Here is a 25,609-nt window from a genome sequence, read left to right as displayed (position 1 = left end):
ACCACTCATAATGAGTTTAAAGTGCATAGAGTCAACGTTTCGGTCTGATCACGGGCCTTCCAAAGGGCATGAAAAACAGATGCAAACAGGTAAACAGCCAAGTGTAGAATGAAATACCATCACCAGTGGCTGACATATATACCCACACTGAAAAGACAAAACTCCACCCACTGACCACAAAGCAGGTTGGGACATCTGATAATCAACATAGTCAAATACATCAATGATGCACTAGACCATAACAGCCTCGATACAAGCAATTATATTTAATAATATGACACAAGTGCCATAATAAAAGAAGCAAAACACAAAGCTAATGGATATGCAGCAGCCACGGAGCTGTCCACTGGAAGTAGCATGCGTTCCAACACCGTGGAATGCACAACGCTATCCGGAAGTGCCAAACCAGAAATAGCGTGCGTTCCACTACAGTGGAATGCAAACAATGCTGTCCGGAAGTCCCAGTCACTACAGTAACTATGATAACCCGCAGATGTGTGCCTCCTCTCTCCATAGGACACACACCATGGTAACAAAAACTCATGAAGCAATGCCCCCTGGTGGACAAAATCACAATGACAGGCATATCTCTCATACTAACTAAACGGCAGCAATATACAAATATGTTTTCAAACATTATATAATCTATCATGAACCTGGAACAATTAAGTGTCACAATTTAATCATAATTCACCAGATGTAGATAATAGATCAATATATTCACTTACTCACATATAAGGATAACAATAAGAAACAAAATATGCCAATGTGATAATAAAAAATCAAATGTGTATAATATGTCAGCCAACACATAAAAACACCATCAAAGTGAAAACATAATAACCACAAAACATAATAAGACATAATAAACAAAAAAACTAAATTAACAAAAATTAACAGATGTTACTAAAATAATAAAGTTAAAAAATGTGAAAAAATTAAAAATCGTTATACCATATATAAAAAGGTGGTGATTCACAAAAAAAATCATAATTTAAGGAAAACATTATAGGGGTTAGACTCATTAAGACCCCTCAGGACCAAAGTGTCTAGTTTAAAAATCCATCTAGTTTCACATTTGTGCAGATCATTTTCACGATCGTCTCCCCTCTTCAGAGTAGGTATGTGATCAATCATCATACATATGAGATTCGCGACAGGGTGTCCCAGTTTTAAAAAATGTTGAGCAACCGACTTGTCAGATTTTTGTGTCTCCAGTGGCAATCTTATAGAGGACCGATGGTTGGCCATCCGTTCTCTAAAACACCTCTTCATCATACCCACATAGTAGAGTCCACAAGGACAGATCAGTGTGACGATTAATCACAAGAATAATCGCCAGAAATAATAATTTGTGAACTATGAAGTCCTTTAATTGAACTGTGTGTGTCTAGAAGGGCTGAGGTATTACGCCACCTCTTTTGAAGATAGGCATTCCAGGAAGAGGGGTTGATAATGATCTATGTCCTGTGATTTGAGGAGTGTTATATAACTGTGTCTCCTTTAGCTCTATAGACTGTATAAACATGGTATGTCCATTGCTATTTGGTGTGCAGGTCAGAAAGGGCTGGAATTAGCAAGTGAATGGCTTTCAGGTAACAAAATGATGTATATCCCTCACAGTATGAGGTCATGTGTGAACAATTACCACTCTCACTTTTTATGACCCCTGAAGTCAGTGTCCTAGATGGTTATTCCAGAACCTGACCTCCTTGTACCCCAGTACCCTACTTCTAAAGACTATTGTTATGCTATAGAGGCTGAGATAAGGATTCTGGTATTTACTATAGGTCAAGAAAGGGGAAGTTGAAGAGTGAGTTATATCATCACTTATCTTTAAAGCAGGGACCCTGTTAGTTTGGCCAGGTAACCCTGTATTGGAAATCTATTAATCTCAAACCCTGCTGACCTGCTTGGGAGACCCTGTTAAGTATGAACAAAGAATTAGGGATGTATAATAAGGGAATACCATCCACCATTCAATGTCCACTCCTTGGGGTTCAGACAGTCAGGTCTGGGAGTGCATCAGGATATTCCTGTGGGTGAGATCCCCCACCCCATCAGCAGTGCTAAGAACTTTAGAGTAAGTTGTTTTAGGGACTCTGAATTATTTCTCTCTTTTATTTTGTAAGAGAATATTTGCATTATAATCTGTTTGTCATTTTATTAATATTTTTGTAACTAAGCCTTGAAAATATTTATTGGATTAAACACATTTAATCTAGCATATTCTCCGTGATTCTTATTGAACTTGCGTGCCTGGATAAGCCCATGTTACATATTTGTGTGTCATTTGAATGTGATTTATTATTAATCTGTTGGGAGATCGCAGACCTCCAGAGAACAGTCTGCGTGGTGGCAGAAGAACCATGTATTTTGGTAAGTGACCACGGTATCTGCGAGTCAGCCCGGGTTCGTGACAATCAGTATGTACAGTATATAATAAAATCCATAAAACAATGCAGTTTGAATTTGATCCATATTCTACTACCATTGTGTGGATGGGCAAATGTGGAACCAGTTCGTAAAGACCTACACATTGTGCAATCAGCATATTTGAAGCATCCTGTTTTTGAATTGGGTAATCAGGTGTTCTTCTTCATGTCTAGTCTCAATGTGGGCCGCATCAGGAGGTCACTAAAATTTGGTCCCCCGTCTATAGGCACATAATGGAGGCTTGTTACCAAGTGCATGCAATGCAGGATCCAATGAGATAATCGGCCAACATTTTTTTTGAATTTTGCGGGAATGATGTGATATCACATCAAATGTACTGGAAAAGAACATCCTTGATGGATCCAATTTAGGACCCTTCATCATACCTGTTTGTGAGTGCCGAATTCTGGCTTTCTGAAGGCACCTATCAATCGTTGTTGAGCAATGCCCTCTGTCTAGGAAACGCTCAGTCATATCCCTGATCTGTGTGGCTGCTCTCGCATCAGAGGAATTGTTTCTGAGGATGCGCAGAAGTTTTCTTTCAGGTCACTTGGATGTTGACTTTTGGAATGTAGGACTGTGTTACGGTCAGTCTCTTTCTTGTAGAGGGTGGTACCGAGCAAATTACCATCCCGATAGACCGTAACATCTAGGAAATTCATCTCTCTCTGATGGATATGGCTCATGAACTCGATTGGAGAATCCAAACCATTTAGAAAATATATACCATATCCATGAACTGAGCCTAAGTACCCAACCAAATCAAAAATAAATCATCAATAAATCATTTGTAAAATAATATGTTGTCACCAAATAGTGGTAAGATATAGGTCTGTTCAAATTGTAGCATATATAAGTTGGCGTATGCCAGGGTGATGCCAGTTTTTTGCACATAATAGCTACCGCCATACTGAAAATAATTATTGGTGAGAACTAACTCCATCAGCTCTAACAGAAATTTAATAGGGGGACCCTGATATTTACTGTGAGTTAATGCATGTCTAATCGCTTGTAACCCACCAGCATGTGGGATCACAGTATAAAGGGAAGAAACATCAAGCATCACTAACCATATCAAGTCAGGGAGAAATATAACTGACTTGAGACTTTGAAGAAAATCATTTGTATCCTTCAGGTAGCTTGGTATCTGTATTATGACTGCCTGAAGAAACGAGTCATCAAACTGTGCCAATGGTTGGAGGGTCGAATTACGAGAAGATATTATAGGCCTCCCAGGAGGGTCAACCAGCTGCTTGGGTATTTTTGGAAGAGTGTATAGAATTGGATACACTGGATTTTCTACTTTCAAGCAGCTGGCGACCCTCTCATTGATCCATCCATGTTGGCATGCCAGGTCAGTAGTAGAATCAACTCTATTTTTGACCATAGGCATGGGGCTAACATCCACCTTAGTATATACATTTGTGTCAGACAATTGATGTTGTATTTCTCTATCATAGGCGGACCAGTCTTGTAGGACTATAGCTCCACCTTTGTCAGCTTGTCTGATTACAATGTTGTGATTGTGGCTTAATGCCTTGAATGCTATTCGCTGTGACTGATTAAGATTATTGTATTTTTGTTTAGTTTTAATTACCAGAGAATTCATATGATTCTCAGTTAAATGCAAAAAAGTTTTGATACTTACATTAGAGCTTTATGGATCAAATATGCTTGAGGATTTAAACAACTGGTCAGGAATGGTATTATCAGAATTGCCCAAAACTTTGCATAATCTAATTTTTCTCCCAAGCTTATAATGATCCACAGACCATGAAAAGTTATCATGTATACAGGTGGGTTCAAAAAAAAAGCTCAACGCCAAAACTTCCATCTCAGCATCAGACAACACATGACTAGACAGATTGAATACAGTGTCTAGTATTGTCTGCCACTCCCTCTTCTTCTTCTTATATCCCCTCACCTCATAGGATATCTGGGCCTCCTCTGTTCTGACCTACAGTGGATCTGGTTACTCTGCCTAAAAAAGAAGAACCACTAGGTGGCTTGGGCTCATTGGTGACCCTAAGACTAGAGTCAGCACTTTCAACTTCAGAGAGGGATTGGGATGAAGAGGACTCAACTTGATGAGGTGTATGTGAATAAAGCATCTGTGGACGTCTAAATCTACTAGGAACTGAATCACCTTTCAACCATTTCTAACCAAGTTAACAGTATTTAACTTTTTCCGTTTAAAGGCTATGAGGTCCTGTTGAAATACGTTCATTTGTTCACTTAGTTTGTCACACCAATTGTTAGATTTATCCACAGAAAGTAGTGGTAATGAACTCTCATTAAACACGGCAAATTCTTGACAGATTTTTGTCAACTCTATCCCCACCTCCTTGATGACCAACAACATAAGATCTAGAGAACATTTGTTTAGAATGCCGCACCATTTAGTGCAAAATGTTGGGTTGTTGTGCCCTAGGGTGGGGATATTGTTCACCATGAATCCTCTAGGGATCTTTTTATTCCTATAATAATCCGAAAGACATTGACCGTGTAAGGTGAGTTCTACTTCACATTTTTTTAATCTCAAACCTTTATAAAAAAGATCTTTGGGTGTTTCATCCAGAAGTTTAGAACACTCTAAAAGGTCAAAGAGAACCTTGTCGGCGTCATCATCTGTCAACGAAATAACATTATTCTCAATAGCACTAAACAAAGCTTCATCAATCTCATATCCCTGATCAAAAGCCATAATTTGTATAAACACAAAAAAAACAAAAACAACATATATAACAAAAAAATCAAAAGCTCAGCTCATGAAAAGGAAAAAAAAGGAAAAAATTTTGAATAAATTGCAGAATGACCCATATAAAATGAACATCAAAAAATTCCTTTACAAAATGTAGTCATATTTGTAGTGATGGCATAATAATCCACTTGAGAAAAATAGTCAAAGAAGTTGTTGAAACGAGGTGCTAGACAAAAGAACCTTGGTTAAATACCAAACCAGGTCCCATAACATAGGTCCAAAAAGTCTGCACTCTCCTAGATTCCATAAAGGTGGGGTGCTCAATTAAAGACCATATTAAAGTCCAAGTGTTATATAAAAAAATAGAAAAAATTGGCACTCACCAGGTGATGACAAGAAGAAAAATTTATTGATCGCTCATAACGAGTTTAAAGTGCATAGAGTCAATGTTTCGGTCCGACCACGGACCTTCCTGAGGACATGGCAACAGATGGAAACAGGTAAATAGCCAAGTGTAGCATGAAATACCATCACCAGTGACTGACATATATACCCACACTGATTAGACAAAGCTCCACCCACTGACCACAAAGCATGTTGGGACATCTGATAATCAACATAGTCAAATACACCAATGATGCACTAGACCATAACATCAGGCTGTAAGGGGGAGCAAGTCTCTTTGGGGTCAAGTAATGACTGAGTAAGACCATATAGATTAAATATGAGGAACAGTCAGCAAGCTGTCAGGATGGGCAATTTGTAGTCTGATGGTTTTGAAGACTGCACTGTTCCAGTTGTTTACTAGCAGTTTACCCTTTAATATTAATGCTGCTTTCAAATTGCCAAACAAAATCAACCAAAAACCTGCACTATTCAGAACTCGCCCCTTGACACATTTCCTCCTAAGTCTCTTTAATTGGATTTCAATTAAGTAAACAGTGTGCCTCTCTTATGGGGGAGTTTTTTGACATTATGAGAGTAAACTTCAGGGGAAAATAATTTGAATTTGGATTTAATAAAAAAAAATTAAAAAACATAAAATAATGAAATTTGTAGTTTTGTCTCTTCATACATTAGTATTTATATCATTAACATTTGTTTGCAATCATTCAGGGATTGAATTACTAAAGCTTCTAAAACCAATCATATTCTGCCTATCATTTCCTAGGATGCAATAGAGAAATGATACATAGTATCTGATTGGGTGCTATGGGTAACACCACCACTTTTCACTTTTAAAAGCTTTAGGGTATACTTTCAGGAAGCTGGCAGATGCAATGCTGACCGCCGGCTTCCAGACTACTTAATCCCGGTGAGAGTTAAATGACAGGCGTCTACATCTAGATGCCTGTCAGTTTACCGACGCCAGGAGACCGGCGCCCGGCATCCCAATCGAAGGGATGCCGGGCACTGGGTGCGGACAGCTGTGGGGGGGGAGGGTTAGGTTTAGGGTTCCTGGGGGGAACTTAGGGTTAGGCACCCCCCTGGTAGGTTAGGGTCAGGCTAGGGGAAGGGGGGATCGGGTTAGGCACCACCGGGTGGAGGTTAGGGTTAGGCAACCCCCCCGGGGGACTTAGGTTTTGGCGGCGAGGAAGGGGGGGTTAGGTTTAGGCACTTAGAGGGGGGATTAGGGTTAGGCACAGGGGGGGGTTAGGGTTAGGCACCTTTAAAGGATGGTTAGGGTTAGGGGGTAAAATTAGGTTAGTTTATGTGGCCGGTTTTAAATCATACCGAATGCAAGCTTTAGTAATAGTGACCACCTCACAGCACTATTTTCACATTATTGGCCATATGTTGTAGAGAGCTGGTTGGCTAAAATTACTGACAGAGCTGCAGCAAAACACATGGCAGTTTAATACAGTACAACACCTATGAAACATGCAGGGAGAGCACTGGCTAATGGCTTTACAAGAAAATGCCTCAAGGTGGCCTCACCCAGAAGAAAAATTATTTGATTAAAGATGACGTATGTTATTCTCAATGATATACAGCATTTGTGACATGGAAATTATTATGTTATACACCAACATGTCTGTTATACATACTGTGGGATATCAGTGGCTGCCTGTTCATATTAGAAAAGGAACATGTTTGGCATAGAGACAGAGGCACAGTAGCAGCAGACTACTCATTTGAAAAAAGGCGATACACCAATGAACTGGCCAAAGGTCAGAAGTGAAATTCTTTGAAAGAGACAACTGGTGCCTCTTATTTGGAATAAGCTACACAGCAACAAGTGTAAGAGGCAAATTAATAGCAGCAGCACAGTGTTCATTGTAAAAAGAAAATCAAGATTTACCAACAAGATGGCCAATACCCATAATGTAAAATAGTGCAAGGTGAAATTGTTCTTGGACCCTTCACCCTTGTGTGTATACGTAAAAGTAATACATATTTTAACCAAACAAGCACTTTAGCAACAGAAAATGTAATTTTTTTTGCAGAAGTGCTTGGTTTCGACCCACATAAGAAAACATTTTGGTTCTTGGTATCTCTTGGACTATAGAAAAGAGATTTTAGCAAATTACTAATGGGTTTTACATTAACAGTGGTAATCTTCCTCAGTGTTAACAATGGCATCATCCTCATCCCTGATGTCAAGTACATCATCACACAATATTAGTTCATCCCCATTAGAATGAAGATATGCTTTATAATTTGCAGTATTATTTATACTATATACAGTTAATTTTTATGAACATTAGTTTTTCATCACTTTGGGTAATTGTCTCCTATGTTGATCACTCACATGCTCAATGTTTCTGTGCTAAACACTCTTTCATAGAGCACACTGGAGTGTGGGCAGCTTACCTGCACCATGGCTAACTCTTACTGTACAATGGGCTCTAATTCTTCCAGAATTCAAAGAAATATTTTGCGATACTACTTTTTACAATAGCATTAAAGTAGTCCTCCATCAATCTACTAATATAAAGGGCGGGATGTATCAAAGTATAAAATGTTCCAAACCTCAGAAAATTTGCATTATTGGAGGTTTAGTGCAATACATATGGATTCCTATACATATTAAAAAGGGTCCGCAGCAGTTAATGGAGATATTTCTTGTGGACCACCAGCACAGCGAGCCCCATATAATTCAAAGAGATACTCCAGGCAGGTACCCTCCAAGTGCTATACTTCCTAGAGCTGGTGACCCCTTCTCTAGGTGAGACTTCATGACGTCATGTGCTTAGGAGCAGGGTCGGCACAGAGTGGCATAGAGTTCTATTCAGGGCCTGACTGGAGGTGCAGTTTGTCTCTATTGTTTGGTAGTGAGTTTGATTACTTTTGAGGACTAACATTCGGTGATACTGATGTAGAGTTTTGCGCTATACAATATACTCATACTCTATGCCACACATGTGGTACAGTACAGTATGTGCCTGCACTTGTATGCAGAGTTGTACAGATCATTCAGCTCAGCATATAGGATAAGTGCATGTGTTTGAGCAAAGCATGATGATTCACTATTAAGCGTATATATTTCTTGATTAAATTAATTAGAGTTATAAACTTTTTATTTGTCAATTTACTTTATTAATGTACACATCATTTTTGTTGCATGGATATAAGAATAATTGATTTACTTTTCCTTTATAAAAACATCCAGAGTTCAATACTCCTGGAAGCGTGTCCTGGATAAAAAAGCAACCGTTCGCAAAATCTGGTAAGATCATCTATAAGTTGTATATTGGGTGTGGAATGCAACATGTAAGCACTGGGCACAATGCTGAGCTTAGTGTCTGTGTGACAGAAATTGCATCAAAAGAAGATGTAAGCAAAGCAAAAATAACTGCGCATCTCTGCAAGAGTATGTAATGTGCCAGGCTTACGTCAGACGTGCATTAGATAGACTTACAGTACATTTAATTCAGCAAAGGACATATGGGTGTGTCAAGCGTAATGTTAACCTTGCGTGCGCATGTACAGCCTGATTCCTAGTTGCATGCTAGTCCACGTCTCATGATTTTTTTGTAGAGATGTCCATGGATCACCTTGTTTTGGTTTTGGTTCTAATTCATCATCATGTTTTGGTTTAGGCAAAACCACCCTCAAGTATGTTGGTTCAGATTCGGTTTTGGTTCGGTTTTGGTTTCCTTAAAAATCAATAAAAACAGCTAAAATCATGTAATTTGGACCAGTTTAAATGCAATCCAAAATCCGAGTTCTGTTTTTAAATCCAAGTTCCGAACTTACAGCAGAACTGAACTGGGACTCGGTTCAACTCGGAACCCCAAAATGATTCTGAACTGGGCCTCAATTTGACGCCAAACCCATTCGGTGTGTTCCTATTTCAGGAAAACCAAACCACATATCTGTAAATTTTACAACAAACGCAAGTTATAGCTATGAGCAATGTCCTGTGAGAAATGTGGATGCATCTCAGTAGCATTTCTCCGATGGGTGAATGGATGATACTGGGGGACATCTGGGTGGAACAGAACATTTGCATGTAAGAGAAGCATTACATGGGTATATAACCAGCTTTGCATGGTATAGCTTTTGCACCTAGCATGATAGTTGTAAGTGCCATTACTAGTGATGACAGCTGCTCTCTTGGACGCAGAGCTGGGGTGATGCCATCTCATATTGTAAATGCATCTAACTCAAATTATGGGCAGATAATCATATAGCACATCCGATTGCTGGTGGCACCTGGAATTGTGACCACATTACAGTACGTGTGACTAGAAATCAGTCCTGCAGAGTGCAGCATAGGCTCCATTTCAAATTGTACATGGTCTTCAACTAACAAATATCTCATTTCATCAAATTCTCCATGAATACAGCTACAGTTACTGTAAGTAAGCTGCTATGAGCAGGGCCCTCCTGCCTCCTGTCTCATCTTTGTCTACTCCTGCTCGCAGCCATTTAATTTCTTTCATGGACTCTCTCTCCCCTCTTTGTCTTTGGTATGCACCTCCGTCAGTGGCTCTAAACTTGTTTAGCTGCACCTAAGTATATGGGTAGAGGTTACAGCTTGCTCTGAATATTAGCTTCCCTCTTGCACCAGTGGATGTGTCAAATGTTGTAGCACTATTAATTTGTGTGCTGTATTGTACTGTTTACTGTATTGTTCTGTCTTGTTGTTCTCCCTTCTGTATAGTGCTGTGGATATCTTGTGGCGCCGTATAAAAAACTTTATAATATTAATGCATATTAATGGTGTACTGTCACATCCTCATTAGGAACAAGCTAGGTTCTTTATATGGTATGCAATTGGGAGGCCGACTGCATAAATACCGGCAGCCGGCTTCCCGACTGTCATATCCTGGCAAGGGTGAAATGCCGGGCGTCTAGATGTAGACGCCCGGTATTTCCCCGACACCGGTAGACCGGCGCCCGGCATCCCGATCGTAGTGATGCCGGGCGCCGCGAGCGGACAGCCATGGGGGAGAGGGTTAGGTGTAGGGCTCCTGGGGGGGACTTAGGGTTAGGCACCCCCCCGGGAGGGTTAGGGTTAGGCTAGGGGGAGGGAGGGTTAGGGTTAGGCACCCCGGGGGGGGCGACTTAGGGTTAGGCACCCCCCCGGGGGACTTAGGTTTAGGCAGCGGGGAAGGGGGTGGTTAGGGTTAGGCACTTAGAGGGGGGATTAGGGTTAGGCACTTGGGGGGGAGGTTAGGGTTAGGCACCCCTAAGGAGGGTTAGGGTTAGGGGGGTTAGGTTAGGTTAGACAATACTTACCTATCCACGATCGGGATTTCCAGCGCTGTCGGGTTTCCGCTGCCGGGATCTCTGCTGATGTCAGGCTGCCGCTGCGGCCGGCGGTATTTCATACCAATTCCCTTTATATCATATTTTCCCCTAATGGCAGATTTTGGAACTACTTATTCATAGAATCCTCCCCATGCCTCGAAAAAGCCACATTTAACATACAGTACAATTAAGAAGTGAATCAGCATCATCTGAATCTGCAAGGACAACTACCAATAAGCCCAGACCCAGTTGAATTTTTAACTGGGGGTTTCCAACTGCTCGTATGAAGATGTGAACCATTTCCATTGTAAAATATTTTAAGATTTTGAACTAAACATTTGGAGAAATACCTGGCCTGGTAAATCTGCATAAAGCCTACTAGAAATCCTGATGTGCTCAGCCATTTGGGGTCTGGGAACACACATTATAAGGAGCTTTGATGCTGAGCTGTGTCTGCTATGCAGCCTGTGCCCATGGAAGAGAGCTCATCAGAAGTCAGAGTGACGTTTGCTGAGCTCTTATTGGACAAGCTCAGCACACGTAAAACCAAGGGTGTGTGAGTGGTGCAGCTGTAAGTATAGCTGCCGCTCAGGGAAGGTGTCTGAGTGCCAGCACATAGAGACATAAAATTGGCATAGTCTCACTGGCAGCACATAGGCATGCCATGGCTGAGATACCAGTCCAAAGATTTCACTCTGGGTCTGACCCAAGACGCACATGTCCCTCCTTCCAGCCTATTTAAGTCATATTTTTTATCAGCACTTTATATGCACATGTCACAAGCCACCACACTGCCAATGCTGTGCGGGTAGAAGACTGGGCAAGCATTCGCTGAAGTCTCCTCCTTCCTCCTGTTAGGATCTGTGGTTGCAGCATTTTGTTTGCAGTCCCAGTCTTGATTGCTGATTGATTCTCTTGTCAGCAATCAATCAGCGTGCACCTGACACTGCACACAGGCACTAATTACTGCTTGTCTATGTGCAGTGTCAGGTGCACGCTGATTGATTCTCTTGTCTGTGCACAGCCCAGGTGCTCACTGATCTCTCATTAAGGAGTCTTGCTCTGGTTCGGCCCTGTTTTTGTTAAATTATGTAAAGTTACTCGTGCTTCTGGTTGTTCCAGTCTCCTGTTTGTTCAGTCAAGTATCTGTGTCCAGTTTAAGTATTATTCACTGCCGTTTGTTCCATCCAGGTCTGCATTCCATCTGCTGTGTGCTGCTCGAGTCATCTAAACAGCACAGTGTGTATCTCTGCCCTCAACCACGTGTGTCATCCCAGCGGTGCAGAGTACACTTCCATCCCTGGCACATGCCAGCGTCCAGTGTCAACCCGGTGACACTGGTCGCATCTCAGCATCTCAAGTGCGCAATCTGGCGCACCAATGCCAGTGTCAACCCGGTGACATTGGTAGCATCTCAGCGTCCCAAATGCGCAATCCAGTGCACCGATGCCAGTGTCAACTCGGAGACATTGGTATCATCTCAGCGCCTTGTTCACATTTTCTTATAGAGACTCACCAGCCCTCAAGGCTGCCTCCACAGCCCAAAGGCTGCATCAAGTCCTCGGCCATCAGGCTACAACTAAACACAGCATTCCAGCCCTCAAGGATGCCTCCACAGCCCAAAGGCTGCATCACATCTTCGACTATCAGACTACAACTACCACAACATTCCATCCCTCAAGGCTGCCTCCACAGCCCAAAGGCTGCATCATGTCCTCGGCCATCAGGCCACAACTAATCAAATCAATTCAGCCCTCAAGGCTGCTGCACGGCTGCATCCAGCCAAGATATACCAGCCTTCAAGGCTGTTGCAGGACTGTTCCCTACTATCATGCCCAAGCCTTAACAGCACATTGGCCATAGAGGCTGATTCTAAGTGTGATGCAGCTCCATTCTTGTCTGTGTCATTTGACGGATGCCCAACTGAGACTTAATGCAAATGCCACTACAAAGCCCTTCCCTGGAGTATATCTGAGCATCCGAATGTGCAAGGACTGTGATGCCTTCTATCAGCGTCCATAAACTCTAAAATACCAAATGATGCATCTTTATAAGCACCATCGGTCACACCATGTAAACTTGCACCAGGCCTATGGCAGGTGCCCTTTCTCTGTCTGAGTACGGCCTCCTGTGTGAGTGGTTCAGCATTTGTGTATGCAGCCACTCTCACAAACAAGCCTATGACACTCCCACAATATACTTAAAAGATGGACCATCTCCGAGCGTGCGCTAAACCACCTTGCTGTCACCTCTCAGGAATGCCCACTATATTCTCAACACTTTTCTAAGAAGCGCATGTCTCCTGTTCTCCTCAATTGCAACTCTGACTCACTGCATACTCTGTATGGACATATGCACAGTCTGACATCAGCATTGTGTGTGGCTCAGAATCAGGTCCTAATGTGCAGGGTGCTTGCATGCTGCCAGGATTTATAAAGATGCCGAAAATAGACCCTCACACACAGGGGTGTAACTAGGTGTTTGAAGGTCCTATAGCAAAATTTTGTAAGGGCGCCTATGTATCACCCAATGGTGAAAAATTTCTATAACACATGTAACTTTGACAAGAAAGATGGGTGCCCCCTCACCCCTTGGCCCCATTGCAGCTGTACCCCTTACACCCGGTGCATATCTGAGACATATAATGGGTTTTATTTATCAGCGAGTGATTAAACTTATTGTGTATGATAAATGGTGCACCAGCCAATCAGCTCCCAACTGTCACTTTTCTAACAGATGACAGTTGGAAGCTGATTGGCTGGAGCACCATTATCATATGCAATGAGTTTTATCACTCGTTGTGAATGATGAAACTCGTTGATAAATAAAGCCCTGTGTCTCATGCTATAGACATCATTTCTTCACCGCTGCAACTGCCACCTTCAATACAGCTGGTGTTAGTGCAAGCAGACACAAATGGATGGGTGCACACTGAGAGAATGAAAAGCAACTACACCGGGCTACAACTTTTAAACATAATTTGTGTGTACATACTTACACATACATACAGATAAACATACATACATATACTGTGACAAGGATCACATACAGCGGGTATAGCTCAAAACGGCAGGTTTATTATTTTCCACGTCAGGTCATTCATATGTTACAACAGCAGTTAACAGCAGGTTACAGCATAACACTTGTTGTTCTGGCATACAAAGTTGGTAGAGATACAGCTCACCAATGCATTCCTATAAATGAGTATTTAAGACATATCAAACCACAATTAAAAAGTAGGTAGTCTTTGACAAGAAGTTTAAATCCTTCTGTAATCATCCACAGTGAGGCAAAAACAATAGAGAAAACTGTTGCACAGGAAAATAAATCACAAATTTTCTAATATCAAGAACAATAACCCAAATATAAATTTTCTTTAATTAGTATTCACAGTGGGGGTGCTACCACGGATCCAAATAATTATAATCTAAAAAAAAGAGAAACAAAGAAATCTGTACTTGGTGCACTATATTTAAAATGTAACTTTTTATTCTGTTATTTAAAATATCCAAACAATGTATAAAGCAACGCAAAATATTGGGTTAAAATATAGGAAGAATTATGTGTGAATAAACTAGAAAAAGTGATTAAAATAAAAAAATATAATTTCTCTTAATGTCCTCCTTCTGGAAGTGTACATGGTCTGCAACTAACAGATTCCTTTGTTTCTCTTTTTTCTAGATCATACACAGTGATGAAGAGGAAGGTTCTTTGTTCAGACACTTTCAATAGTGTAGTCATAAAAAATATAGAAAAGGGTATATATACTGTAGCGTAATACAGTTTTAAATGTAAAACAAAGCACAAAGAATGAACACAATAATTCATGGACTTCGGAAACCCCAAACAAACAATTACCGGATCTGAAAAAAGAGCTGACACCGATCAGTTCTTTAAGCAAATGGAAGGGTTAAAGTCACCAGTATTTGTCCTGGATCTATAGCCGGCCAGGGTTTCCCTTCACTGGATCCGTGACTCTTTTCATTCAGCGGAGTCCTCCATCCTAAAACACCAACGTGTTTCTACCCTTAGCTAGGGTCTTTCTCAAGATGCAGCAACAAACAGAATGATCTCTCTGCTTAAAACAATCCTATATATAGTATATACCCAGTTAAACCTATCCCCTCGGCGCTAGCACAGCTGGTTCCTATACATAAATCAACTACAAGTCCCATGAACCTCTGCTGTGCTAGGCCTGTCAATCACAACACATGTCATCTCCTCATACTTCAAAACGGGACTCTTAGAAGCCGATTTATCTGTCTGGACTGGTTCCGTATAGCGTCACTTGTTTGTTCCATCGCTATGGGAACTATCTCCATGACTACCTGGACTCCGGCTGTCTGTATAATGCAGAACGTCACATCCAGTTTGTTTCTATGGTAACCTGGGAGCTTCTGAAGTCATGCCTTGCATAGAACTTTAATTATCAGGTATCCAATGTGGCTGATTGGTTAACAACAATGGATCTTGTGTATCTTTGAGGCATCTTTATCCCTTTAGGTGACGTAGAGCAAGAGGCACAGTTCATGGTCACTAAGGTTAAAAAAAACCAATATCAATACATCATATTAAAAAAGTAATAGCAAAAAATTAAAATCAGAATAAAGTGCACAGTGAAGGTGAGTATATGGTTGAAAACAGAAACTCATAAAAACCACTTTACTTCAAAATCAAGATTCAAATCTCCTGGTTTAAGAGAACCTAGTTCATATATTTTACGCATCTCCAGTTTTGCTCATTGACTGGCTATGTCCCTTTGTCTCCAATGGCCTTTCACACAGACTAGACCCACAGATATTTTTATAGCTGAAGTGGAGCAATTGTGGCATGTTTTAAAGTGGTTGGATAGCGCATGCATCTCCAACCCTTTTCTAATATTTCTGAGGTGCTCACTGATTCGCAATTTAAGCGGCCTACTGGTAAGACCTATGTAAAATAACCCACAAACACATTCAATAGCATAAATTACATTACTGGTGTTGCATGTTATGAACTCTCTGATTAGGTTTTTTTTGCCATTAATCTCTATATCAGTCACCTTCATGGTCCCATTACCAGAAATTTGTCTGCATCCTATGCATAACCCGCTTCCATAGAATCCTTTGGATTTTATTGTGGAAACTGTTTTTTTCTTGGGTGCTTCTAATCAAAGACATGCTAATAGTGGCTGCCTTTCTATAGATGCATTTTGGTACTGCTGGTAATAATGAGCTAATAACTGAATCTTTCTGAAGAATCTTCCAGTGTTTTTTTTAAGGATTTCTCTATTAATTTGAATTGGCTATTATAGGTGGTAATAAATGCCCACTCATACACTCATGTTTCTTTAACTTTGGGTTTGAATTCCAAGAGATCTTCCCTTGAAATCTGCTCCACTTCTTTCAATGTATTTTCTACTTTTACTTCTGGATATCCACATGATCTAAAATTGGATGCCATCTCTCTCGATTGGACTAAATAAGTACTGGCATTGGTACAGTTGTGTTTTAGCCATCTTAGTTGGCTGCCTGGAATTGAATGTATACAATTTGAATGATGGCAGCTATCAGCTTGAATGTAAGAATGAGAGAGTGGGTTTTGAATAATTTATGATATTTAAAAAGTTTCCTTCAATAAATATCTAAAAAGTTCACAATGTGTTCACTGGCTGTTAAAGTGAACTCAATGTTTAAAAGGTTATTATTCAAAAATGTGAAGAAATCTGTTAAAAGATCTTGGCTTCCCTTCCATATAAAAAATACATCATCGATGTATCTAAGCCAGGACACCAGGTTTGCACCATATGGGCTCTGATTCCATATAACATCATTCTCCAACTGACTCATAAAAATTTTAACATAGCTTGGTGCGAACATGGTGGCCATAGCTGTCCCTACTTTCTGTACATAAAAGGCATCATCAAACTTAAAATAATTATTAGTTAAAATAAACTCCACCCCCTCAATGAAATTTTGGAAATCTTGTTGTAGTTCACTTTTTTGTAAAAATTTTGCAATAGCCATTAGGCCATCTTGATGGTTAATGATGGTATATAGAAATCAGACATTGGCTGTGACCATCGTCATACCTTCTTCCCACTGGATGGACCTTAGTATATTAAGTAGATCTTTTGTATCCTTTAAATGGGCTCTATTTGTAGTCACCAGGGGTGTATGAGTGGGCATTTGTTACCACCTATAATAGCCAATTCAAATTAATAGAGAAATCCTTAAAAAAAACACTAGAAGATTCTTCAGAACGATCCAGTTATTGGCTCATTATTACCAGCAGTACCAAAATGCATCTATAGAAACTTTAGTTGCTCCACTTCAGCAATAAAAAGATTTGTGGGTCTAGCATGGGTGAAAGGCCACTGGAAACAAAGGGACATAGCCAGTCAACTAGCAAAACTGGAGATGTGTAAAATATATGATCTAGGTAATCTTAAACCAGGAGGTTTGAATCTCAATTTTGAAGTCAAGTGGTTTTCTGTTTTTAACCATATGCTCACATTCACTGTGCACTTTATACTGATTTTTATTTTTTGCTTTTACTTTATTAATATGATGTATTGATACTGTTCTTTTTTAACCTTAGTGACCATGAACTGTGCCTCTTGCTCTATGTTACCTAAAGGGATAAAGATGCCTCAAAGATACACAAGATCCATTGTGGTTAACCAATCAGCCACATTGGATACCTGATAATTAATTAAAATTCTATGCAAGGCATGACTTCAGAAGCTCCTGGGTTAGAATAGAAACAAACCGGATGTGAAGTTCAGCATTATACTGACAGCTGGAGTCCAGATAGTCATGGAGATGGATCCCATAGCATTGGAACAAACAAGTAACGTTATACGGAACCAGTCCAGACAGACAAATCGGCTTCTAAGAGTCGCATTTTGAAGTATGAGGAGAGGACAAAGCAGAGGTTCATAGGACTTGTAGTTGATTTATGTATAGGAACCAGCTGTGCTACCGCTGAGGGGATAGGTTTAACTGGGTATATATAGGATTGTTTTAAGCAGAGACAACATTCTGCTTGTTGCTGCACCTTGAGAAAGACCCTAGCTAAAGGTAGAAACATGTTGGTGTTTTAGGACGGAAGACCCCGCTGAATGAAAAGAGTCACGGATCCAGTGAAGGGGAACCCTTGCCGGCTATAGATCTGGGACACATACTGTTGACTGTAACCTTTCCATGCGCTTAAAGAACTGATTGGTGTGAGCTATTTTTTAAGATCCAGTAATTGTTACTTTTTCCAGCTGTTTGGGGATTCCGATGTCCATGAATCATTGTGTTCATTCTTTGTGCTTTGTTTTACATTAAAAACTGTATTACACTATATATACCCTTTTCTATATTTTTTATGACTACACCATTGAAAGTGTCAGAACAAAAAACCTTCCTCTTCATCACTGTGGATGATCTAGAAAAAAGAGAAACAAAGGAATCTGTTAGTTGCAGACCATGTACATTCTCAAACCTCCAGTAGTGAGAACAAAGAACCTTCCTCTTTGTCACTGTGGATGATTACAGAAGGATTTGAACTTCTAGTGAAAGACTACCTACTTTTTAATTGTAGTTTGATATGTTTTAAATACTCATTTATATGAATGAGCTGGTGAGCTGTGTCTATCCTATTGTTTAAATATCTGTTTGGTTGAGGAAAGGAGAAACTCCCTTAGACATTGGCTGTCCTAGCTGCTTCAATCACATTTAGCGCACTCTAGTTCTTCACATTTCATTTGTAAAAAGTTGATACAGACTCCAGAAGCTCCTAATTTAACACCACACCCCCAGTCTATCACCTGGCCAGCTTGTCCAGCATCAGGATCATCATCCTTGTGCACAGACAGCATTTTTAAAGCTAGCTAACAGGTGCTAGTAATCAGCTTTGCTGTGGTTCATCTCTGACTTTATAGAAAACCTGGACTGGATCCATGTTCAACTGCTGTTCCACATTTAAACAGGAGAAATGCTGCTGTCCCTGCCACACTACATACATACATTGGGGGATAACTACAGCTGATTTTTTGGAAACTCTCCAAATTTGGTTCTCTGAACACTCAGCCCATAGCAGGGTTTCTATCCAGAGATCAGGTTACTCTGAGCTCTGCTACATTGACTAACCTGTAAGTAGTGCTATAAACTATATATTGCTTTCGTGATTTTAATTTATGAATTTAGATACTATTTTTTGTTGAGTTTTAACTTGTCTCCATCCACAAATTTTGAATCCTTCATTTTCTTTTGCAGTTGTAAAAAAAGCCTCATGGGATGGTAAGAAAATCTTTCATTGCTGAGTCTAATGATTGCGCTTCAAAACCAGAGACAGCAAAGAGGGATGAGTCAAAAGAGGGCTGACATGAAATTAAATAAATGATCTGAGAGCACTAGAAGAAGGGTGTGTATCACACTGATTCCAATGTTTGTAGATAGAAGTACAGTGTCTCTGCACTTACAGTATCCTAATAATATTGTGAGAGGGCAGAAAATATCAGTCTGGACTCCAATACTTATGTCAAATACACATATTATTTAATATAAATTCCACATATAAAAATATTTTAGAACATCTTTTACATATAATTGACTTTATATAAAAAAACAGTTAATAAAGAACCTTGAACTAATGAGTGTTTCAATACAGGATATTTGCGAACCTCCGAATGTCACTAATGCTCTATATGTTGCATCAACTTAGCTCTACATATACACCTAACGAGCCTGAAGTAATGAAAAGTTCAATTATAATTGTTCATGGACACCCTGAGAATAATGATGTTTAGTGGAGATATTGCTGGTGCTTAATTAAGTCCATAGATTTTCCACTTTAGACCATAAATACTAATCAGGTTTAAACAGTCTGTTTATATACACCGCTGTTATCCACAGTAATATTGATACTTTTTAGCACTTTGGCTGGACAAAATAGTGGATAGTTACCCAGTCACTTGTGCTCACGGTACACTGCACATTAAGGGAGGGGGGTGGGTCCTTATGGTACCTATGCTCAGGACCTCTGTCCCCCTGGGGAGTGTCTCCAAATTTTCAGCCAATTTGTTGTGGAAATAGTCAGCGCTGGCTCAGATCACTTTATGCCTGCAGGCAACACACAGCTGGCTGTCACTCCTATCAGCAGAAAAGCATACGGAGTTCAGTGCATAATCACACTCAGTTTGGAAATCACCAGAGAGGTATGTATCGTCACAATCACAGTGTCCACAAAATGGGGATTCAGCTCTGACTAGTTTCGCCACCCCCAATAGGGCAGCTTTATCAAAGAGACATTTTTAAATGGAATAAAGGATTTATGGCGCTCCACTTACAGTGCAACGCAGCTTACTTCACATCAAAAATGGATCTATCCCAAAGACCCAAGGAATGAATATAAATGTGTATAGCAGTTGTGATGTGTATGATAGCGCTTAGTACTTGTGGCATCTAAGTTTTCTTCAGGAAATGATATATAAACAAAACAAATACTTAACTTGATTATGAATAATTGATTTCTTTACTTGATAGTCAGTGGTGAGTTTTCAGAGGTAATGAAATTACCATATTGCATGAAAGAAAATAAACATGTATAAGAAGGAACCCATTTAGGATATTAAGAGGTAACTATATGGTAATATACATGTGGAGACAAAGAGAGCGTACCCCCTCTCACTATTCAGCGAGGGGAAGGACTCCTATAAAAGTTTCTTTATGTTGACGTTTCTTTAAAGTGGGTCTTCCTATATTGGTTTCCCAATAGTAAACAGCATAGAGGTATAGGTATTGTACCTCACTTACAGAAAGACCCCACAATGTAAAACTTGTACCGGTATCTTTATAACAACAGCAAGGACTTGAGTACCGATACTCACGATGATGATGTCTGGTTGACTCTTATAAAGGTATGTTTTGATCGTCCCAAAAGGATGCTTTTTAGGCATTGATATTTTATATAAAAATACATTTTATTTATCCAAAATGGATATAGTATAACAAAGTGGAATGAAAGTTATTAAAACAAAAAATGATAATTGCTCTCTGATGTGGGGAAGGGCTAACATGGGCAGGGGTGACCAAAAAAATTTAAACAAAGGTCGTACCTTTTCCCACGGATAAGCTTAGATGCCACAAATACTAAGCGCTATCATACACATCACAACTGCTATACACATTTATTATCAAAGAGACAGTTTATCAAAGAGAAAGTTGGTACAGACTCCAGCAGCACCTAATGTAACCCCACACCCCCAGCCTATCACCTGGCCAGCTTGTCCGGCATGAGGATCATCATCCCTGTGCACAGACAACATTTTAAAGCTAGCTAACAGGTGCTAGTATTCAGCTTAGCTGCAGTTCATCTCTTTTAAAAATACCTGGACTGGATCCATGTTCAACTGCTGTTCCACATTTAAACAGGTGAAATCCTGCTGTCCTTGCCACACTACATACAACATTGGGTGATAACTATGGCTGATTTATTAGTAAACTCTCCAAGTTTGGTTCCCTGAACACACAGCCCATAGAATGATTTCTATCCAGAGTTCAGGTTACTCAGAGATCTGCTGCATTGACTAGCCTGTAAGTAGTGCTAGAAACTATATATTGCTTTCGTGATTTTAATTTCTTAATTTAACTTAAATTTTCATTGAATTTAACTTGTTTCCATTCAGAAATTTTGAATCCTTCATTTTCTTTTGCAGGTGTAAACAAAGCCTCATGGGATGGTAAGAAAATAATGCTGAGTCTAATGATTGGGCTTCAGAATCAGAGATAGTAATGAGGGATGAGTCAGGAGAGGGTTGAAATGAAATAAATGTCAATAACCTGAGAGCACTAGAAGAAGGGTGTGTATCACACTGATTCCAATGTATGTCTGAGTCCAGGGTCTCACACATCTCTCATTTCCATGTAAGTTCATAATGAGTCTTGAAGCTAAAAAGATAGAATTTAAATTGATGTCTGGTATATAGACAATATCAGATCTCTATAAGATGGATGAAAATGATAAAATGACTCTTGCTGTGATTGTCTATGGACGAGGCCTCAGGAATGGTAGAAGTGTTGTGTATATATATAAATACATAAAATATTTGTGTGATACTTGAAGACTGGTGAGAAACTCTGGGAAAAAAAAGACATATATCCAAAGATTGTAAGGTCATCAAAGACTATGATATCTGGCTAATCCATAGTGAAGAAGATGCTGTGTTGGGAACAGCAGCCTACATATGTGTTGTTATTTTGGTGCATATTGCAGTCGCTGGCATCTCTATCTTTTTATTTTTTGGTCTGTTTTGGGATCACATCACATTTATGTCCTCTAAGACAGTTTCTCATACTCCGCCATTACAGTCCAGATTTCAAGGAAATCCATGCTTGAGTCCAGATGGTTAAATCAAACTCTGCTATAGGTGCTGGTGCTTTTAAATAGCCACTTGTACATACATTGGGTGATAACTACAGCTGATTTATTAGTAAACTCTCCAAGTTTGGTTCTCTGAACACTCAGCCTACACTACTAAAAACAAGCTGCTCATCACTATTCTCCTAGCACGGCAAACTATATATTTTGAATAAAATCGATCAAACAATCAATCAAAAATTGACATTTAGTAAAAATACCCTTTAGTCTGCTAATCCCTCATCAACCTTGGTAGATTCTTCTAAACCTATGCAATTAGGGACTATAGATTATCAATGGAAGAGAAATCCAGGAGACATTTAGGCATTAGACATTAGGCCTGTATCTTTATAGCAATGGGAAGGGCCACATGGCTCGTTCCTGCCCTAACATGCCAGTAAAAGATGAAGCCTGACGGAGAGGTAAGGGTCCATTTAGGCCTACAGTTAATCTTTTCCAAAAATGTTCTTGTTTCAGCCCAGATCCACTATAACAAACTTTCCACTAACATATTCGCTTTTCTGGATAGTGGCACTGCTGGAAACTTCTTATACATTGAATTTGTTTAAACCTTGAAGAGTTTCTCAGTAAAATTGGATCCAGCAATCACTGTTTGTGGCCATGATGGCAATCCCCTTCTTGGTGGAAGGATTATGCATCAGACACACTCTGTTCGTCTCTCCATTGGAGCATTAGATTCTGATGGAATAACCTTCCTGATCAATAGCCCCATGGTTTCCTTAATCCTGGGACACCCATGGCTTGTTATACACAACTCCACCAATGACTGGAGATTAGGAGAAGTCATCCATTAGGGTACCAATTGCACCGCCATTTGTCTATCTCTTTCACTAAGGGTTCTTCAGCATGTTCCCGTGGGTCTTCCTTACCCCTATTGTGATTTCTTGGATGTCTTCTCTAATAGTAAAGCAGACTCCTTGCCATCACATCAAGAATATGATTGTGCCATTAACAGAATTTTGGGAGCCAGATTGTCCAAAGTTTATACCTTATCAGTTCCAGAAACTAAGGCTATGGATAAATACATTAAAGAGAACCTTAACACAGGGTCCCCTTGCCAGTGCAGGTTTCTTATTTGTTTCCAAGAAGGATGGTAGTCTGCAACCATGCATTGTCTACAGGGGCTTAAAAAATCAAAATCAAGAATGCCTACCACCTGCCTCTGTTTTTCACTCCTGTTTGGCTAACTTCAGGGTGCCACCATTTTTTCCTAAATCAATTGGAGCTTGCAATATTATCTGTATCAGGGAGGGGGATGACTACTAGACTTCCTCTAACACTCATTCGAGTCACTATGAATATCTGGTCATGCCGTTTGGCCTTTGCCATGCACCTGCCATCTTCCAAGATTTGATACAGTAAATGACGTCCTACAGATTTTCTAGGAAAAATTGTTGTCGTATATCTAGACGATATCCTGATTTACTCTGACATCTTAGAACTCCATTTTGTAATTTCAAACAAGTTCTTCAGAGACTTTGGTTCTCTATTTAAATCAATTCAATTTGTGAAATCAGATCGTGGGTTAAATGTAATAGGCTGCGTCTTTGAGACATCAGTGAATCCATGCGCGACTGCCCAATGTTTTAAAGTAGCAGTCATTTACTAGACAAAATCAACATGGTTTTGCCTATTGATAGACAGCTACTTTAAAACATTGGTCAGTCTCGCACGGTACTCACCAATGTCTTAAATATCCCTTTCAGATTAGCAGCAAAATCCCAGGAAATTTCACATTAAGGCGCATCATCCTTAGATTTTGCTTATACCCCTTTACCACCACAGCTAAAATCTGAATGATTGCCGGGTTAATATGGATTTCCACAAGGTGTAAAAGGGGCTAGGGTTGGATTCCTAGGTCGAGTGACCCGGCAATCCAACCTGGATAGTTTGCAGGATTTAACACGGGAAGGCCTGTGTAACCCTGCAGTGTTGTACGGGTTGTCCGAGCCAGGTCCCGTTTACAGGATGGGGATTTCTGGATTTTACGACACTTGTAGATAATGTCATCTCCAAGAGCCGGCAGGCCAGTTCCACTGCACCCATGTGCAGTGTGAATAGCGCCAACTTGGCAATCACCCAGGTCGGTGCTCCGGTTTGAAGGGGGTATGTCCCGGGGATGACCTGGTTTGGAACCTTGTTCCAAATACCGGGTTAGACACAGGACATTAGTGTAAAATTGGTATTAATCTGAAAGGGGTCAGGTAAAATAACCCAGGTCGACTGACCCAGTAATCCAACTCAGGCAGCGACCTAGGGTTGAACACGGATCAACCGAGGTTACGGTGTAGTGTAAATGGGTCTGACCCCGGTTATCCAACCCAAGACTCAGAAACGTCACTGATTGGAGTTTGTGAGCCTGAAAAGGGCCATTTTTGATGAGTTCCATAGATTTTACAGATCTGATTAGGGTTCGGTGTGAACGGGACCAACATGGAATATCCCAGGTCAAAGGTACAGTGAGACAAGGGCTTGACCTGGGAGCATCAAAGTTGGACCCATATTCAAAATCCTGGGTCAGACCCAAGATTGATAATCTGAAAGGGGTAAAAGTTACAGCCTATTACATTTGTGATATTTGTTTAAATTTATTTTGCATCCAAACAAATGATTGAAATATGTCATTTCCTTCTTAGATGCAATGCCAACGAGTGAGAGGTCAAAACAACAATCAATTTCTTCATTCCAGCAACTGGACTCATGGAATGGTAAGAAAATCTCTCAAAACTGAGATGTATCAATATCAGAGGTGAGGAAGAAAGGCCGTGGGAATATGTATAGCACATTGCCTGACTTTTTGATGAGCAAATAGGTGGACAATTAAGGAGGCTTTTTATGGGGATGGGGGCATTTTGGGAGCTATAGTGTAAATGTTGGACAACTTAGCGGCTATGTATGGTGGAGAGATGTGGGACTGTATTAAGTTAGAAGTATTGTAGCTATAGTTGGACTTATCAAGCAACAATTTAATAATTATGATATCTGGATAAAGGTGCATTATCACCTAGGAAAATATTTCCCTGGCCCTCACCTAGATGGAGCCCAGTCTACTGAGGGAACATAGCAAGTAGAAATGTACTGACAGAATGCAGCTGTATACTGACATCATATAGCATTGTTCTGATGGATCGTAGCAGTGTAGTGAAGGAATGTATTAGTGTATTAATGGAATGTAGCAGTGTTCTGATGGAACATAGGACCTCATTCAGAGCCACTCGCAAAAAGCGAGAGCTCGCTCTGATTGAGGGTGGCAGCTTTTTGTTTTAAGCAAGCCTCCTGGCCACTCGCTAAGCTGTGGGTGATCACCCACAGCTTTTGCGAGCGGCTATGTTATGGTCGCAATGGTCGTGACCATCGTGACCATCA

General features: G+C 40.2%; 1 protein-coding gene across 1 annotated transcript in view; it reads left to right on the top strand.

The window, feature by feature from the left end:
* Positions 1–25,609, top strand: part of LOC148476929 (uncharacterized) — a 113,551-nt gene that overhangs the window by 74,776 nt on the left and 13,166 nt on the right. Inside the window, exons 7-10 of the mRNA XM_088457443.1 lie at positions 8,751–8,807; positions 19,081–19,104; positions 21,522–21,545; positions 24,880–24,951. Coding sequence (XP_088313569.1) covers positions 8,751–8,807; positions 19,081–19,104; positions 21,522–21,545; positions 24,880–24,951 — 177 coding nt within the window. The remainder of the gene's footprint in view (positions 1–8,750; positions 8,808–19,080; positions 19,105–21,521; positions 21,546–24,879; positions 24,952–25,609) is intronic.

The sequence above is a fragment of the Taudactylus pleione genome, unplaced genomic scaffold, assembly GCF_031769625.1.
Source record: "Taudactylus pleione unplaced genomic scaffold, aTauple2 ptg000762l, whole genome shotgun sequence".
Classification (NCBI taxonomy): Eukaryota; Metazoa; Chordata; class Amphibia; order Anura; family Myobatrachidae; genus Taudactylus; species Taudactylus pleione.
This window is presented reverse-complemented; position numbering and strand designations above follow the sequence as displayed.